Source organism: Oryctolagus cuniculus, chromosome 20 (assembly GCF_964237555.1).
Source record: "Oryctolagus cuniculus chromosome 20, mOryCun1.1, whole genome shotgun sequence".
Taxonomy (NCBI): domain Eukaryota; kingdom Metazoa; phylum Chordata; class Mammalia; order Lagomorpha; family Leporidae; genus Oryctolagus; species Oryctolagus cuniculus.
The window spans coordinates 7669239-7689701 of NC_091451.1; the positions used below are offsets into that span (position 1 = coordinate 7669239).

Genomic DNA, 20463 nt, shown 5'->3' on the forward strand with positions numbered 1-20463 from the left:
TGTGACTTCTACGCTGTGGTTAAGATTTCTTCCTCTGTACTTGTTATTAGAAGTCAAATGCTTCACACTTTACATCCTTAAAAGGGCTTTTCCTGAGTTCCAGAAAATTATTCTCTTTTGCATCCACGTCACTGTGTTTCAGGCACTGAACCATGAAATATTTAGGTTTGGTCTACTTTTTATAATGATGAACTTAGTTAATTCAAATATTTTTATAAAACGGAAACCAGTTTTGCTTTTTCAAAAAAAAAAATGCATGCTCATCTGATTTTGAACTTTCTGAGCTGTGAGTATGACATCATTCAGAAACTTTCAGGGTTCCTCAGCCTGCAGCTTTTTCAGAGAAATTTAAGTTTCTACAGTCCTGTAGTTTAAATTCAGCCTCATGCCCCTCCTGAACACATTTCAGAACTAAGTCTTACTTGTTCCATCTCCTTGGTGTCCCTTGATTGTCCCTTTAATGTCCCTTGCCAAAGCCACTGCTCTTAAAACCTTGTTCCTGAGGCCAGGGAAAGGTGATGAGGAGGGGGGTTAGGGTGGGTGGAAAGGGTGGGCAGAAGTCCGTGCAGTGTTTAAGCCACTGCTTAGGGCACCTGTGCCTCATGTCAGGATGCCTGGGTCGAGTCCTATCTTGGCTTCTGATTCCACTTTCCTGCTAATGTGCGCCCTGGGAGGCAGCAGGTGATGGCTCAAGTGCTGTGGTGCATGGCACACATGTGGGAAACTCTGGCAGAGTTCGTGGCGTTGGCCTGGCCCTTCACTGCGTCCTGGGGACACTTGGGGATTGAAGCAGTGAATGGGCAATCTCTCTCTCTCTCTCTCTCTCTCTCTCTCTCTCTGTCTCTGTGCCTTTCAAATAAATAAAATAAACGCATTGTGGTTTAGAAAAAAATGAGATTCTTGTCCGGTCCTGAGTCATGACTTCCATCTAAAAGACCCACTTGTCTATAATCTGTCATCAGTTTTAGTTTCCACTTCTGTGTACTGCTGCCAGCACAGTTACCATCCAGAGATATAAGTTAGCATGTCCGTTTCCTTGTTAGGATTCATACCAAGGCTTCCTGGCGCTTTAAGGATGAAATGTAATTCCTAGCATTGTCCATGCGGCCATTTAGATCCTGGTCTCTTCCCTCCCTTCCACCCTGACTTGTGCCGTTCCCTCTTCCTACCCCGTTCTCTCCATATTGCATTGCAAGAAGCTTCTCTCATCCTACCAGGTTCTCTCTAACAGACATGTTGCTGTATCTGCTGCAACCTTGTTTAGAATGTTTTCTGTTTTTTAGGTGAGAGTCCTTTGCTTCCTCTCTTTCGTTGTTTCCCTTATTGCCCTGGCCTGGGTTAGATGCTTCAATTCTGAGCTTCTGTTGTGCAAATATTTGTAGGCTCTTGGTAGCTCCAATTTTTATCTTTTATCTATTTATCTTCCCCTTGCATTATTAGCTCTTGAGATGTCTTGTTCATTTATTTATTTAGGAATAAATTTAATAAAAGAAGTGAAAGATATCAGCAATGAGAATTGCAAAACACTGAAGAAAGTATCAAGGACACAAAACAATGGGAATGGTGCTCCTGGTTCATGGATTGGAAGAATTAATACCATTAACATGTCCATACTGTCTAAAGCAATCTATATGCAATGCAATCCCTGTCAAATACCAATGGCATTCTTCACAAGATTAGAAAAAACAATCCCAAAAATTCATATGAAACCACAAAAGATAGCCTAAGCAATCCTGAGGAAAATAAGGTTGGAGGCATCAAAATAGCTGATTTAAAAGTGTCCTGTTAAGATAATGTAACTAAAACACCATGGAATTGAGATAAAAATAGACATAAACGTACATCTGACAGAGAGCCACATTACAATATAATAACCTCAAAATAACAGTACCACTGCCAACATCAATAAGATTACTAACACTACCATGAAAAGAGTTTTGCATATGCTTATCCCATTCTGTCCTACCCACCATTATTTTTAATGTTGTACTATATGTGGATTGTCAGAGCACATCATTATTTCACAGTATACTCTCTCCTTTTTAACACTTATTTAGTCGTGTTTCTTAAGTTACTGTATATTTAGTGGCACCACTAGTCTCTGTGTCACTGTCTCTTTAGGTGTTTTGGTTGCCTACAACATATCCATGAATAAATCCCTAAGGAAGGAGCCACTGGAGCAGTATTCCTTGAGTTTTATTCTGTTGGTGACATAGCTTGCGCCATTTATACTTGAAAATCAGTTTTGCAGGACAGGAAATTCTTGGGTCACATTTCTCTCCTAGACTGTGTTAAATACGCTACTTATTTTGTTATAACCAGGTCCATAGAGAAATCCCAGAGCTTCTGTTTTCTAGCATCGTTATCTGTGTTCTGTTTGCTTTTGCTGTCACTGTCGTCACTCGTGATAGAGTGGTAGGTGAGCTGAGCCATATGTGAGTATTCTGTGGGATACCGGGTTGCTTAAAAGTGGTGCTAAATACTCTGCTGACAACACTTTCTCTGTCGCTCTTCGCACTAGCATTAGTTCCGTTACAAAGGCACTGGGCAGGTCATGACTTCTGTGGCTCCCTCTGTGAAACAGGGTTAAGTGGACTGTTAACCAGCATTTAAGTTTCTTCCTCTTGGTTCTCCTCGGCTTTCTCTATGCGTGGCCCTGTAGGTATGTAGGTTTCCTTTTAGGCTAATGCTACTCGTCATTCCCTGGACTGGCCATTTTCTCTCAGCCTTAAATCCTGTCCTTCCCCTGGAAGGCTCAGCTACAGTTAATCTCAAACAAGTGCTTGCTTTGCAAAATCTTTCCTACATCTTCTTAATTTTAAAATGTTTTGCTCTTGTGAGCTTTGCCAGTTCTGGTCCTGTAAATGTTCCCTTTTATTTTTGCTGTTTTGTAATTACTTTTTTGCATTTCTCTCTTACTCATAAACTTGAAGACTTCCCGAGAGCCAGATTTCTGTTGCCTGCATCTCTCTGTTCACCCACTGCACAAAGTAAATGTTTTTGCTTCATTTTTAAAGTTTTATTGAGATAGAATTGCTCTACAAAGACCTGCACATGTTTAATGTGTGCAGTGTGATGAATTTGGACATTTGCAAACACCCACAGTACCATCATCATGATCAATATAATGGACATCTCCAATGCTACTCAGTGTTTTCTTGTGTGATTTGTGTGTGCATGACATGAATATTCAACATGACATCTGCCCTCGTAAATGTCGCACTTCACAACATTCTGTTGTTAAGGGTGGGATCTGTGTACAACATATACTCAGAACTTACTTGTCTCACATAAATGAAATTGTACCCCCCTTAAACAACTCCCCAATCCTCTTACCCCATGGCTACCGCTAGTGTGTTCTCTGCTTCTGTGGGTTCGGTGATTGTAGATACTTTGTGCAAGTGTAATTGTGCACTGCTTCTTCCTCAATGACTGGCTATTGCCGGCCAGGTTTCTCTGTGTGGTTGCAAACAGGAGGATTTCCTTTCTTAAAAAAAAAAGGCTAAATAGGGTTCCATAAGTATTTACCACATTTCTTCATCCATTCATCTGCTCATGGCACCTGTGTGTTGTTTCCATATCTAGTTATGTTTAATAATACTACCTTGATGCAGGGGTCTCATCAGGATTCTGATTTTGATTCTTTGGGGCATATGCCCAACAGTAGGATTGCTGCAACACAGGTTACAGTTCAGGATAGGACACCAAATGCATGATATGGATGAGGTGAACAAGATACCATTAGTTTTCACACTTGACAAGTGCAAAGCTTAGAAGATTTAGTTATAACATGCACATTATTGTGGACTTCAACTCAAATTCTTCCTTAGAAAAATAGAACAAGAATTTTAAGATGTAACTAATTTTCAACTTAGTCTTTTCTGTATATTTCTTTTTGAATAACACACTACTAACTTTGTTATTTTGGGGACATGCTTTAAAATAAATTTGTTCTTAACACTAATAGTGTCAAACTTGGGATTATCATTCTGATTGTTATTATTTCTTGCATCTTCTTAAAGGCAACTACCATCCCCTCTTACAAATATCAATATACTCTATTTTTACTTCTATTTAGTAAGAGATATTTGGCTCATTCTTTGTGTGTGCAAAGAAAAATCTATCAACTAAATTAGTTGGTTTCCTTTAGATAATTATTACTTCCTTCTCTCAAAATTTAAAAGACATTTCAAATTTGGAGGTATACCCAAATTTGAAATGTCTTTTAAATTTTCAAAGGCATGACACCAATCACTGAAGATTGGCAAGCATCATTTCTAAATGCTGTAAGCACACTGTTCTAATGTGCATATATTTTCTTACTTTTTAAAGATTTATTTATTTGAGAGTCAGAGTTAACAGTGAGAGGAGAGGCAGACAGAGAGAGAGAGAGGTCCTCCATCTAATGGTTCACTCCCCAAATGGCTGCAACGGCTGGAGCTGTGCCGATCCAGAGCCAGGAACCAAGAGCTTCCTCCTAGTCTCCCACGTGGGTGCAGGGGCCCAAGGACCTGGACTATCCTCCACTGCTTTTCCAGGCCATAGCAGAGAGCTGGACAGGAAGTGGAGCAGCTGGGTCTCGAACCGGTGCCCATATGGGATGCCAGCGCTTCAGGCCAGGACGTTAACCCTCTGCGCCACAGCATTGGCCTCTATATATTTTCTTATTACAATACTAATTGTCTTGGTCCTTCTGCTCTGCCCCTAAAAATATCGCTTAATTACATGCGTTGTTTGTAGTAGTCAAAGTCTATTTGAAATCAAGTAACTTAGTAACTTGTAGTCTTCCTCATTACATATATATATATTATGGATACATAAATATGGATATATATGTAATATATATCCATAATATATATATATATATCTCCATAATAAAGTTTCTGAGCCACCTATAGTGATCAGTTATAGTGAGGGGCTAACAAATCAGTAAAGTGAATGTGATTAAAGGACAATATTTCTTTTTTTTTTTTTTTCTGACAGGCAGAGTTAGTGAGAGAGACAGAGAGAAAGGTCTTCCTTCCATTGGTTCACCCCCCAAATGGCTGCTACGGCCGGTGTACTGCACCGATCCGAAGCCAGGAGCCAGGTGCTTCTCTTGGTCTCCCATGCGGGTGCAGAGCCCAAGCACTTGGGCCATCCTCCACTGCCTCCCGGGCCACAGCGCGGCACCAGCCTTAAGAACAATATTTCTGGATTAATTTCCTGTCTTCCTGTTCCATCCAGTGTTAAAAGTGGTGTTTTGCAGTCCCATACTCTAATTTTATTGCTCTTGTTGTCTTTCATGTCCATTGATGTTTTTTATGTGTTCAGGTGGCCCAATACTGGCTGCACATATGTATTTACAATTGTCGTATTCTCTATCTTTTTTAAAACATCAGGAAGAGTGTTTATTTCTTTTTCTTTAAATATTTATTTATTTGGCAGGCACAGTGACAGAGAGAGAGGGGGGAGAAGCAGAGAGAGAAACTTGTCTCTGTGTCTTTCTAACTTGAAGTAAATTCTGCCTGATATAAACATAGCCACTCCTCCTCTCTTTGGGTTGTAGTTCCTGGAATATCTTATTCCATCCTTTCACTTTCAGTCCATGTGTCTCCTTAAAGTTAAACTAGATCTCTTGTAAGCAGTGTGCTGTCGGATCTTGATTTTTCTTAAAAACCATTCAGCCACTCTCTGTCTTTTGATTGGAGATTTTAATTCATTTATAGTCAAGGTTATTGTTGATAGAGAAGGACTTACACCTGCCAGTTTATGGATTGTTTTCTGGGTGTTCTGTAGCTGTTTTGTTCCTTTCTTGCTCTTTCCTCGTTGACCTTTGTGATTTGGTGATTTTCTGCACTGCTGAGCTTGGATTCCTTTCTCAATCTCCTTGTGTATGTGCTATAATTTTTGTGTTTTGCAACTTTTTGAGGTTATAATAGACTTTTTAAAAATATTTATTCATCCACTTGAAAGGCAGGGCCACGAGGAGGGGGCAGGGAGATTTCTTCCATCTGCTGGTTTGTTCCTCCAAATGAATGCAACAGCCATTGCTGGACCAGGCCAAAGCCAGGTGGTAGGAGCTTCATCTGGGTCTCTCATGTGAGTGCAGGAGCCCAAGCATCTGGGCCATCCTCCACTGATTTCCCAGGCATCCTAGCAGGGAGCTGGATCGGAATCAGAGCAGCCAGGACCTGAACTGGTGCCCATATGGGATGCCCATGCTGTAGGCCAAACTTGCTGCACCACAGCATTGACCCAAGACTGTTTTCAACTGGTAACTCTGGGGACAGGCAAATACTGTCAACTTTTATGATCCAGATACAATTTTTATTTTGATTGTCACAGTTATCATAATTTTTATTATATATGTACCTAATACATGTACCTTAATGTATGTTTAATGCATTAGTAGCAGTAATTAAGATATGAAAACTGGCTGTGCAGTGTGTGAATGCATAAAGAGAATGCATTGCACATATAGACTAGAATATCATTCAGCCCTCAGGAAAGAGATAATGGGTTTTTTCACAACACAAATTGACCTGGAGGGTATTGTGCTAGGTGAAATAAGCCAGACACACACAAAAATGTTACATAGTTGCATGTATGCTTATATATGGAATCTTGAAGAAAGAGAGGTGAAATATGCAGAGGCGGGGTAGAGGTGCAGTGGGGGAGGGAGGACACGGTGAGTTGTGGGTCAACAGGTAGAATCCAGCAGACACGTACGATGGACAAGTCTGTGGATCTGAGGCACAACATGTGGATGGTAGCAAAACCGTGTTTTATGTGTGGTTTTTGTTAATGAGTGGGTTTTAGCTGCTCCTGTCACACATTGAAAAATAAAGATGTGAATTGTTAAGTGTATTAATTTGCTTCACTATGGGAACCATTTTCTTATCCAAATATATCCTGTAACATCATGTTTCAAACTTCAAATATACACAGTAGAATTCAATTTTTTGAAAGAAGTGAGTATCTGCATTAAGTCCATTGTATGGAAGAATTATCAAATATAGCCGATATCACACCCTACACTCACAGGAGGCTACCTTAGGACAATTCAAATGACATTTTTAGGGGTCTATTGGATATAGTTAGGTATGTCCACTAATGAATAATTGGGATAGTTTTATGCATTTACTTTATCCATGCTATTAACTCATCAAATAATGTATCTCACATTTAAAAAAAAAAAGTTTGGGGGCTGGCTTTGTGGCATAGCAGATTATGCTGCAGCCTGCAATGCCGACATCCCATATAGGTGTCCTGGCTTTTCCATTTCCAATCCAGCTCCCTGCTAATGGCCTGGGAAAGCCGTGGAAGATGCCCAAGTGCTTGGGCCCCTGCCGCCCATGAGGGAGACCCACATGAAGCTCCTGGCTCCTGGCTCCTAGCTCTTGGCTTTAGATTGGCCCAGCCCTAGCCTTTAGGGCCATCTGGGGGAGTGAACCAGATGATGGTAGATCATTATCTCTCCCTCTCTCTTTGTAACTCTGATATTCAAAATAAATAAATAAGAAAAAACAAAGTCTGTTCACAAAAGCAGCACCTTGGAGAAGCATATCAGTAAGCATGCCGTGGCCTGTACTGCTGCTTTCATGTTGCTGTAACTCTGTCTCTGTTTTCTTTTTAAGTTTTCCAGTTTCCCACTGTATGAATCTTTAACACATTAACTTTTACAATCCTGTATCCTGTGGCTTTCAGTGAACTGCTTCATAAGATTCGATGCATAGAACTGAGAAAATATAAATAGACCAAACAACAACTTTGATGTTGAGTGTGAGCTTTTCTGCTAATTTTAGGGCTCTGGGTGTGGTGGTGGTAGGAGGCAGGAGTTAGTTCTCTCAAACTCCGAAATGTTTCTAGCTTCGACTGCTTACAGCCAGCAGGTGCTGACCTGAAAACCAGCATCAAGTGCTCTGTAGTCACAAAGGTGAACAGCAGTTTGTAGCCCTGAACGTGTGCAAAATCCTGGCCGTGAAGAAAAGGGCGTTTTTCCCTTGGAAATTCCACACCTGGTCCCGCATCTCCTCAACCTGTGATTTCTGCAGATGCTTGGTAATACCCCTTGAAGGAGGGCATTAGCCGGCTGTGCTGTGGCTGTTTATTAATGGACTTGTAGGATGACTGCTTTTGCGAAAGTTGCGTTACAGTTTGTTGGGAGTTGAATGACTATTAGGTGACATAAAAAGTCAGATAAAGAGTTTTGAAATGGTCGATTGTATTATTACTCGATTTATATATTTTGTGTCTTAGCAGAAATTCTATGTAATGAAACAATTAGCATTGTTTGTTACATAAAACGAATTTTCACGTTAGGGATAGAATTATTCAATTTATTAATTTTTGCATACTTCTCTAGACTTTTTTGGGGGAGGAGCTTGGGATAAAGTTTATGAAGAGTTTATATTTGAGTTAATTGGTACTCTTTACATCATAGACATTTCATTTCTTAATGACACTAAAAAACACATGATTCAAATTTTAAAATGTTAAGTAGAAGATAAAGATTTAATTTCATCAGTTAGGTAAAATAATATATACAGAAGATAATTTTAATGCTTCTAAAATTAAAAATGGTCTATATTGATAAGGAAAGTATATTTATATATTTAGTGTCTTTTATCTATTCATGAAACACTAAACTATCAAGGAATGTTTATTTACTATTTTACTGATCTATGTCTTACTATGAATTCAGTTTTATTAAAAGTATAAGAAGAGACATATGTGAAAATAGTTTGCTATTTTAATAAGAATATAATTCAGTTCATTATAGAAATAATTGGGCAAATAGAGAAGAAATTTAAAAACTCACACTACTTGAAGCCAACTGCTGCTATCATTTAAATGTATTTTCTTTTATTTTTTCACTCCTTTTGGCTTTTACCAGTTTGTTAACAATTGACAAATTAATAATAATATACTTTATGTAGTTACATAACTATAAAAACTATACTTTGATTCTGTCAAGAGAATTTTTGTGAAGACAAAATGTAATTTCTTTATTTTTTTAAGATTTATTTATGTATTTCAAAGTCAGAGTTCCACAGAGAGAGAAGGTGAGGCAGAGAGAGAGAGAGAGGTCTTCCATCTGCTGGTTCACTCCCCAATTGGCTGCAGTGGCTGGAGCTGTGCTGATCCAAGGCCAGGAACCAGGAGCTTCCACCAGGTCTTCCCATGCGAGTGCAGGGGCCCAAGGACTTGGGCCATCTTTTACTGCTTTCCCAGGCCATAGCAGAGAGCTGGATCAGAAGTGGAACATCCGTGTCTTGAACTGGTGCCCATATGGGATGCTGGCACTGCAGGCGGCGGCTTTACCTGCTAAGCCACAGCACTGGCCCCAAAAAAGTAGATTTCAAAAAAATAACAATTCACTTAGTCTTTTTTTTTAAAGATTTATTTATTTATTTGAAAGACAGAGTTACACAGAGAGAGCCAGAGAGAGAGAGAGAGGTCTTCCATCCGATGGTTCACTCCCCAACTGGCTGCAACAGATGGAGCTACACCGATCTGAAGCCAGGAGCCAGGAGCTTCTTCCAGGTCTCCCACGCGGGTGCAGGGGCACAAGGACCTGGGCCATCTTCTACTGCTTTCCCAGGCCACAGCAGGGAGCTGGATTGGAAGTAGAGCAGCCAGGACTTGAACCAGCGCCCATATGGGACACCAGTGCTTCAGGCCAGGATGATAACCCGCTACGTCACAGCGCCGGCCCCCAAATTCACTTAGTCTTGGTATTTCAGTTTTTCAGTTTTATTTTTGTACACTTTATTAGGTCAGTAACCTTAACCATATATTTCTTCAAATCTATTTTTTTCATTTAACAGTATAAAATAAGAATTTTTGCATGTTATTTCAAAATGTACCTTAATTTTGCCTAAGTTGATACATTTTAGTGATTTCTATTGTCAATGGATGAATTTTTAAGCAGTCCAGGATTGTGGTTAATAACCCGACAGTGATACTCTGTGTGTTGGTTCTAATCCCATGATGATTCCCAGCAGTGAAATCACTGTGTCAAAGGCATTGACAATTGTTGAAGAGCACTGTACATGAAAATCAGCTGCAGAGTAATGAGGCTTTATATGGGTCAGCGTTGTGTTATAATTGATCATTTGAGAAAGGGTCATGGAAATGGAGTATGGACATGTAACCCCTTTTCTATCTCTCAAGAACTCAATGTGGAAAGAGTACCAATGACGACAGCCAACCAGGAGGAAGGGGTAGAGGAGATCAGCCCATTAAAATGTGTTATTTTTAATAGCACCAGGGACTTGGCCGTGTAGTAACTGTTGATCTTTTCTGTGTGTAAGATAATGCATATTCGGCTGGCGCCGCAACTCACTAGGCTAATCCTCCGCCTGCGGCACCGGTACTCCGGGTTCTAGTCCCTGTTGGGGCACCAGTTCTGTCCCGGTTGCTCCTCTTCCAGTCCAGCTCTCTGCTGTGGCCCGGGAGTGCAGTGGAGGATGGACCAAGTCCTTGGACCCTGTACCTGCATGGAAGACCAGGAGAAGCATCTGGCTCCTGGCTTCGGATCCGCGCAGCGCGCCTGCTGTAGCAGCCATTTGGGGGTGAACCAACGGAAGGAAGACCTTTCTCTCTGTCTCTCTCACTGTCTAACTCTGCCTGTCAAAAAACCAAAAAGATAAATGCATATTCATTATAAGAAAAACAAAACCCATTCATTGTTCCATAGTGCAGACAGGGCCTACCTACTTCCATGTATTTACATATGTGTGGGGCATGTGGGTGGAGCCCATGAGATGAGATTGATTATACTGTTCACAGGTCTGCTATCTCGCTTATATTATTTTCATAAGATAAGCATTTCTCTAAGTCACTTTTTAAATTTTTTATGAAACTTGGTGGCTACATATTTCACAATTTATTTATTCATTAACATGTTGGTTTTCTCCGCTATTTTTTTTTTGCTGTTATAAATATCACTTCTGTGAGCATTTTTATAAGTATATTTGACACTTCTGATTATGCAATTGAAATAAATGCCTATAATTGGAATTTCTAGATCAAAGAAAATGCCATAAGCATATTTCTGAAATGTTATCTGTGTATAAGGATGTAGAGTTTATGTTTTAATTTTCTATAGCAAAAATCTCTATTAGGTTATTAGGACACTTAGAACTTTAGAGATCTTACCTGGGTAACGGGTCTGTAATCTTTATTCCTTGGACAAATAAATGGCTCTCAGGCCATTAGTTGTGTTGTTCCTGAGTATTATTACCTAATGGGAATTTTGGCAGGGTCCAGAAAAAAGTAACTTGCATAAGAATAATTAAATATCTATCATGGTTCTTTTATGCTGGTTACATGATCACTTAGGGGTTTTTAAACCCCTTGCTAAGAATGTACAAATTTTCTCTTTCTGGAATGCCTCTTAAGGTTCCATCCCAAGTTTGTGATTCTTTAAGGGCTTCCCAGCAGTCTGTGGGCAGAGTCTGTAATTTCCCAGTCTCTCCACCACCCCCCCCCCCCGCCGCCCCCACCACACACACATTTCTCTGGTTACACATTGTCTTTTCTCTCTGATGGTATGGCTGGCCTGAAGGATTGTAAGATGGCTTTCATCTTTTTTCCTGTCAGTTCCCATTTTAATCTGCATGATGAGAACAGGTATTTTCTCATGTCTCTGGTTAGAACATAGAAATAAGAAATCATTGGTCTCCAGCAAGCTTAGATACTTAGATGGATTCCTCCTGTCTTTCCCACTTCAAAACTTCCCTTTCCCCTGGAAGTTGAAAACAGAGTGCAGTTGCCTATGCTTTAGGAGCCAGGGGTGCTTTTGGAGATCTTTTGAAACCTTTAACCTTTGAGGCTACCTCATTTCCTTTTTGGGTAAGTACTCTTTATTTGGAAGAGCAGGTGGTTTTTAGACCACTAGTCGATGGTGCACTGAAGTGAGTAGGTGATTTCTAGAATTTTCAAAAGACGTAAGCATATGACTACAGCATTGCATTAATTTTTTTAAGGGGCTGTTTATGGATAACAAATCTCGGCCTCCAGGCTTTAGCCAACACAACTTCTGAAGCCCTGGAATTGTGAATGGGGTCCCTTAGGCCGGATGCTAAGGCCCTCTATGGTGTTTCGCTAGGTAAAGAAAAAGCATCCTTTGGTAGCTGAGTCATGGCAAGTTTTAGTGCTGTGTGTTGAATGTGTGCTCAATCGGGGCTGGATTGATAAGGCGCTAACAGCAAATCTTTGTATACTATCATCTTTTTGTCATCTTTACCAGAAGAAGTAGAGCAAGGATGAAACTGCCTTTGTTCCTTCTACTCAAGAACAGGAACAGTTAAGGTGGCAGAAGAAAATCAAATTATTTGTTACATAATTTAAATAATAAAACTTTACTTGGGTTATATTTGTTCATGCCCTCCAAGATTTCTATCAAGAACTAAATTCAGGCTGCTGTTGCTCTACTTGGTGTGTAGAAGAGTTGTATGTTGTTCCGTGTCTGTAGATGGGATATGTTGTTACATGTATGCAGATGGGGTTATCCCTTCAGCTCTCAATTACACTGGAAGATCAACAAAGCGAGTGAAACTGAATCACAGTGATTGTTTCCATCACACCTGTTGTAGATCACTGAGTCTATGTCTCGCTGGGTTTTCCAGGGAAAGGCGATGTGTTTGGAGACATCTTCTGGAAGGAAACCACCCTTGCTCATGCCTGTGCCAATGTTCGGGCGCTGACATACTGCGACCTGCACATCATCAAGCGGGAAGCCTTGCTGAAAGTGCTGGACTTCTACACGGCGTTTGCAAACTCGTTCTCAAGGAATCTCACTCTCACTTGCAATCTACGGAAGCGGGTATGTTGTCTGCATCTGCTTCCCCTTCTCGGTGCTCCCAGGGTTACTGTGTTGCACTCTATTAGCTGAGGAGTGGAAAAGTTGGTTCGTTTTGTAGCAACGCCTTCCCAACCATGGAAAGTGATATAATTTATATTTTACTTGCTTTCCAAAGGAAGAAAATACCCTGATAATACTGCTAAATGTTTAAATCTTTATCACTTAGGATGCAAAATGAAAAATGGACTTGAAAAGAAAGGGACAAGTAAATAAACTATACCATGATATATTCAGTTCTTATAATTTATATTAGAGCTGTAAACTCATTTCTAGTACCGTTTGCTTTCTTCTGTGGATTTCTTTCAAGCTAGTGTGTTCATCAAGCTGGTTGCCTATTTTACACTTCCAACGCTCTTTAAACCCTTATTCTCATTTAATAATCAATTCACAAAGCCTACTCTCCATTAATTCTTTCAAAGAGCACTATCTCAAAAATTAATTAGCCACATTGACATATCCTACAAATAGGTATAGGAATCCTTTACTTTTTACTGAGGCTGCAGTTTAATCTTCATTGCTGTTTTCTTTTTATTGATGAGCATGACACAAATTTAATTTGCATAAAGCAATCTCCTATCTCTGATTTATCGGTCATTGGGCACTGTTTGGGTCTCTCTTATTGCCAAGAATGAAATACATGTCTGAATAACTTGCACTTAAGGAATTTCATCTAATGTACTTGCCTGTCTATGGTGAAGTATTTTGAAATAACAATCCTTTCTGTCCTCTGCCCCCTTAAGTAAAACTTCCCCCTGCAGTTAACATGGAGGGAAAAATTCAGGCCAAGAGACAAATCCACATCCATCCTGTAGCAACCTAGAAATGGCACAGTTGAACCAATGTGATTCCTACTCAGGGTTCTAAGAGGGTGAAACTGGCAGGAGAGGCACTGGTACTGTGTCATGACATTTGACATATATTTGAACATCATTTCCCCTTACGGTTTTGTTGTCAAAGAGGTACTGTGCATCCAGAACATACAAAACAAAAATGTGAATATGAGGGCACTTCAAAAAGTTCATGGAAATTGGAACTAAAATAGAAGCTTATTTTGGTGCAAAACATTTTTTAAATCCACGGAGTTTTGTGTTGTTTTTTTTTTTCATAATATGCTTTTTTGTGAACTTCTTGGATATCCCTCATTTGCGTGGATTTCAAAATTTTTGCACCAAAATAACTTATCCTTTAATTCCATTTCCCACAAAGTTTTTGAAGTCCCCTTGTGGCTGTAGAGAGCATAAAGACTTACTACAGAGTCCCGAAGCTTAAGAAGCTTACAGTCCAGTGTAAATACTATATGAAGCACAAATAACTTAAGGCGGTGACAAATGTGGAGCAGCGGTGCTAAATAGGCACCAAATACGGAGCTTCCTTGCTCTTCATTGGGAGCTCAGAGTTCTTTCAGTGTTAAGCAGAAATCGGTTTGGCTTGATTTGGTTTGGTCTGTGCTCTGCCTTCTGCAAGAAAAGTTCCTCTGGCACAAGGCAGCCTGTCTGATAGTTGACTACTTTTATTATTTAGGTCTGCTCCACCCTACAGTTTGGCAGTCTTGAGATCTGCTGTCCTGCCTGATCACAGACACCCTTGTCCATCATCACGTTACCTTCCTCAGGACACATCTTATTTGTCATTGCCCTCTCAAAACATGTTATTTACACTGGGTCTCATTTGACATTTTTTTTTTATTTTTATTTTTTTTTTTATTTTTTGACAGGCAGAGTGGACAGTGAGAGAGAGAGACAGAGAGAAAGGTCTTCCTTTGCCGTTGGTTCACCCTCCAATGGCCACCGCGGAGGCGCGCTGCGGCCAGCGCACCGCGCGCTGATCCGATGGCAGGAGCCAGGAGCCAGGTGCTTTTCCTGGTCTCCCATGGGGTGCAGGGCCCAAGCACCTGGGCCATCCTCCACTGCACTCCCTGGCCACAGCAGAGGGCTGGCCTGGAAGAGGGGCAACCGGGACAGAATCCGGCACCCCAACCGGGACTAGAACCCGGTGTGCCGGCGCCGCTAGGCGGAGGATTAGCCTAGTGAGCCGCGGCGCCGGCCGGGTCTCATTTGACATTTAAAAAAATATTCCTGTGCAGGGAAATGGGCTATTATCTTCCCACCTCAAGCACCCGAGGAAACTCAGGGCCACAGTGTTTTTATCAGATAATCAATTGGTATATTTGCAGTGCAAATCTTCGTCTCAGTGAGGGACAGTTAAGGAGATACATCTTCCATATGATTTCATCACAAAGCTCTCTTGGCTCTTTCTCTTTCACACACATGTAGACACATACAGGCACACGCACACACACCACATGTAGGTTACAAGAGCTGAGTAGGCATACCAGGGTGGCTACCTCTGATGGAGAGAGAAACTAGTGACAGAAAACCTGTGTATTCTTTACGGTGGCACCTGCAGTGATGAGCTTGTGTCTGGAGGTGCTAAGAGCTGAGTTACAGCCAATGGCTTCCTCCCCCTGTAACCTTGCCCAGCCCTTCTTGATGGACAGTCACAATAACCTGCAAGTTGTGGGCACAGGGTGTGTTGTTCATGGGTCTCATTTTCTCCTCCAAAACAAAGTACGTTCTTAGGAAAAAGAGAAATTGTGAGAAAATATGCACCAATGATTAGTAATTTCAACTACCATTTTGAGAGTCTGTTCCATATAACCAGGAATTTTAGCATATTTTACCTGTAATAACCTGATCAAATGTCAACAATCCACAAAAATGGCAGCGTAACCTCCATTTCACCCATGAGGAGGTTGAGGGTCTGGGACTGGAACAGATCATTTTCAGATAACTAACAGGTCTGGGTCTGGATTTGAACCCATCTCTGCTTGATTCCGCAGTCTGTATTTGCATAGACTCTACTGTGCTGCTTTGGTTTGTCAAAGTTAATAATATTTTCTCTGCAACCATGCTCCACAGACACACTCTGAACAAGTTATAGTTTCTCAGTCACTTATCACTTTATTCTCTATGGATCTATTAATAAAACATATCTTGTTATTGTTACTTGTGTAAACATCATTGCAATGAGTATTTGCTGTGAATTGTATAATCAAAACGATGTCCTTAGTATGCTATTGGTGTGTCATAGCTGTCTGGGCTGTTAATGAAGGGCATACTCTTGGTAAGTTGGAGGATAGATTTTGAACCCAAGTTTTCAGTCATAACAGATTCTGGCTCTGGCCAAATAGGTGTGTTCCGTGGCTCCCTGCATGGGTTTGTGCAGTGAGCGTTTGCAGTGCATGAGATAGGGAGGGATGGGATCATTCTTTAGCTAAAGTGCTTGTTACGCAAATATAGCTCCTGCTAACCATCCCTCAATCCCTCTCCATCGAAATTCTAGAGGTATATCTGGTCAGTTCATTCAGCAACTACAGCAGGGATTGAAATCTTTTCCTAACAAGGGTCAGATAGTATTTTATGATTTATAGGCCAATCTCAACTAATCCACGTTGCCACTGTAGTGGGAAAGCAGCCATTTTAGCTTGGGCTGCCATGGCAAAATATAGTAGACAAGGTGGCTTAAGCAGCAGGAATTGATTTGTCTCTGTCCTGGAGCCGAGAAGTCCAAGGCCAACCTGCTTGGCTCCCTGGTGAGGGCTCTCTGACTGGCTTGCAGATGTCCACCAGCTAACTGTGCCCTCACGTGGTGGCGTGCGACAGTGAGGCGGGGTTCATAGCTAACTGTGAACACTGGGAAGCTCACACTCTGTGTAATAGCGTAGCTGTTGTTTAGTTCAGCCGGGCTCTGCAGACCTTGCTGAATGCCAGCCTCGAGTTGCTCAGTCTTCATTTGTTTCTCCCCCCGGAGAGTCGAGGAGTGTGAATTTTCACATGAAATCACAGTAGTGTAGTCATTAATTTGATTCTAAAGCTTCTGCAGTCAAGCAAGGCAAGTCTGCCTGCTGCTGGACTTAATGGCCCGATGTGCTGAACCTCTGATCTCATGGCCCTAGAAACCTGAGATTTTTATCCAAGGCCTATGCATTTTGATGAGAAAAGTTATTATATGTTTACTCTCTCTAATTGCTAACTGAAATTTAGCTTTTCCTTCAGTTATGAAGGTTGGTGACCAATGACAATGTTACTAGAAATACCAAAAGAAATAATGGATATTTTCATATCATATTGTGTGTGTTAAAAATATCCCGAAATGCTGTTTATATTCACCATTACTTAAAATTTAGGGTCGTCATGGGATCCAATGGCAGATAGTGCCGTCCTGCGTACTTTTGTGAACTTAGAAGTAGCCTTCTGAGACGGCCACACGCTGACTGGATGGCTGGAGACTAAGATCTCGTGCACAAGAGTCCGAGACAAGCAGAGCTGAACGGAAGGCTTGGCTGGTGTGTTCCAGTGTGCAGTCACAGGACTACAATTCTGTAGTTTCTCCCCAAATGAAGCATCGTCAAAAAAGAGATGAGAAAGCAGTGAAGGAAAGTTGACTCACTTTCTGACTTCGTGTGTTTATGTAATTAACCCATTCAAGAGGCTGTTTCCTGGACTGAAAATGGTGTTGGCTAAGTTGAGGAACAGCCCTCAGGTATGGGACGAGGCAGTCAGCAGCTCCCCCAGCTAAATGACAGCTAAATATACATACAAAATATTTTATATATCATTAGTTATATATATAAATATATCATTGTTTATAAAACATTTTATTTGTGCATATTTCTGAGGTACAGTGTGATAAATTGACACATATATTCAGTGCATGATGATAAAATCACAATAGTTTGCATTTCTATCTCCCTAAACATTTAAAAAAGTTTCTTGATTAACATTAATAATCACACATATTGATCTGGTACAGGACAATATTTCCAGAAACGTATACAGTGTTTTTGGGCTGTAGCAGGGTAACTAATGTTTGCCGCTCCTGTCATTACGTCACATTGGGCATCTTTGGCCTCCTCTCATCTGCTTGCTCGTATGTATGCAGCAGGTTATTGTGAGCTGTTCCTCGGAATGTTAGAACTCATGCCTTCTATCCGACCGTGTTTTTGTGCTCATTACCCAACCCCCTCTTCATTAAGCTGTTAAAGCAATTGCTGTACTTCTGCCCATCTTGCCTAGTAGTTATAAAGTGATTTTTGCAATGTACAGGCAGGATGGTCCATCCTTTGAAAACCCTTACTTAACACTCGGCCTTGGGAACTTGCATTTCAGGATGGTCCCTGCTACCGTAACTGATGGAAATGCCCCCTGGAACCCACACTGTTTCCTCGCACAGCCTGATTTATGCTGAACGCCTACGCTCCTTCCAGAGTGTGGAATTTGATAAGTGCCAGACAGAGGGTGCTTATGGGACCAGCCCCAGTGAGTCCTTAATGAGCCCGACTGGCATCTGACATTTGTGTTGCCACAACTCTTACTGGAGAATTTTAGGAGAGAGGGCTTGGAGCTAGTGCCTGGTTTCCTTCTAATGTCTACCATGTTTTCCCTTTGTTAGATTTGTTTTGCCTTTCTCTGAGGTCGCTCCGGAACTCATAGAAAGTGGAATTAAAACTTCATTTGGGTGCAAAATAATTTTGAAATCCATGCATAATTGCTTTCACAACACACATTTTCTGCACACTTTCTGAAAATGTTTGCTGCAATGAGTCATGTCCATGAGACTATTTGCTGAACTCTGTTTTAGTGAAGCATCCAACATGAGGTGGTCTTGAGCCTCACTAGTGCACCATTTATAAAGCTGGATAAGAAATCTGCATTCTCAGAGCCCTTCAAATCTGCTTATATGGTGGTAATTCCCTGTAACTTTTTAAAAAATATTTTTCAGTTAGTTAATTGGTAATTTGAAAGGGTTGGGGAAAGAGAGAGGGCTCTCTCATCTGCTGATTGACTCTAAATGCTCACAATGGCTGGGGCTGGACTGGGCCAAAGCCAGGAGCCAACACTCAATTCAGATCTCCCACCTGGGTGGCAGGCACCTGGTTACTTGAACCATGACCACTGCCTCTCAGCAATGTAGAAAGCTGGATTCAGGAGCCAGAGGCAGGCACCAAATTCAGATATTCCAGTGTGGGACAGCAGTATCTTAACTGGCATCTTAATGACTAGCCCAAATACCCACCCAGTAATCTATTTTTTTTTTCCATAAAAGATGGGGAAGTCTGCAGGTTTTGTGTGGATAAGAAAATGAACCATTTTAAAATTGGTCAGTGTATGTGTGCATGAGGCTGTCAAGAGAATTCCAATTCCTTGAAGCCTAAAATAAATGTTACATTAGCACTTACAGCTGCATTAAGCATGACTGAGCTTTTGAATTATTTTTGAATATTTCCTTCCCTTTCCAGATAGCAAGAGTGTATTGTCCTGCAGATTGGCCATGTAAATAGGATGGGTGGGGGATTTTACTTGTTATTTTCTGTCCATCTTCCAACAAGACACTTTGTTTAAGCGTGGCCCACAGAGCTTTGGCTGTATGTTCCATATGTATCCATTAAACCTCTACTAATATGATGATGGAGTCAAGGAGATAAGAGACCCAGGGCTTGTTCTCCAGGAGCCTACAATCTAGTGAGAGATCACACGTGCCAGATAAATGACAGAGGGGCTTACACTCGGGTACATACCCAGTAAAGGCGAAATGAATCAAGTTTATCTCAGGGAATGAAACAGGAAAAGGATTCCAGGAGGTGATGGCCACACTGGAGTTAGGATTTCCTTTCAAACTGAGGGATATTCTAGAGCAAGGAGGGATCTTGTTGATCATCTATCTCAGTGTCTTCTTTAAAGATGAGAAAAATCGAAACCCAGAAGATTAAATGACCTGCTCAAAACACTCAGCTAATTAGTGGCAGAGCTGGGACTGGACTCCAAGTCCTTTGAATCCCATGCTGGTACTTATTTCAACTATTTAACCTGAATTAAAAGCCTTTTGTGGAAGACACTGAGTGCAATTTAATACTTGTATTCATTTTTAATAGGAGAGAAGAAAGTTACACAGAAATACTTCAATAAGCTTGTGGAAAATAGAATTAAAAGGTTATTTTGTTGCAAATTTTTTTTAAAATCTATGCACTGTCTTTTTCATCATGTGCATTTCCATGAAGTTCTTCAACTTTCTTCCTAAAGCTGCTCGTGAAGCTCCAATGCGTGAAGTGTGACGGAACACAAGCATTTGCTAACAACGTGCTTATTCTTAAATTACGGGTGGAGGGAAAGGGCGTTTGCTCTAGCAATTGAGACTCCAGTTAAGACACCCACGTCCCACATTGGAGTGTCCGGATTCCACTTCCTACTGCTGCTCCCAATTGTGATTCCAGCTCCCTGGTACTGCAGACTGTGGGAGGTGATTGTTCAAGGAATTGGCTCTTTGCTGCCCGCATGTAGTTTCTGGCTACAGTCCCCGAGCTCAGCACTGGTCATTGTGGGCATTTGTGAAGTGAACAAACTCCTAGAATCTCTGGCTGTCTTCTGTCTGTCTCTCTCTCTCTCTTTCTCTCTCTCTCTCTGACTCTCAAATAAAAAATAATTAAATATGAAGGAATAACCTTGCAAAATACCTTAAATCAAAACTTACAGCTGCAGAGGGTCTGAATTATAGAAACATCAGCTTTCAATGTTGATCTTTATAACATCTGTCCAATGCATAGCAATACTAGC

At 41.0% G+C, this 20463-nt stretch overlaps 1 protein-coding gene across 2 annotated transcripts in view; it reads left to right on the forward strand.

Moving 5' to 3' along the window:
- KCNH5 (potassium voltage-gated channel subfamily H member 5) overlaps positions 1–20463 on the forward strand; it is a 427923-nt gene that overhangs the window by 304881 nt on the left and 102579 nt on the right. For both annotated transcript variants that reach the window (XM_070065063.1, XM_017349345.3), the window contains exon 10: positions 12618–12814. In XM_070065063.1, coding sequence (XP_069921164.1) covers positions 12618–12814 — 197 coding nt within the window. The remainder of the gene's footprint in view (positions 1–12617; positions 12815–20463) is intronic.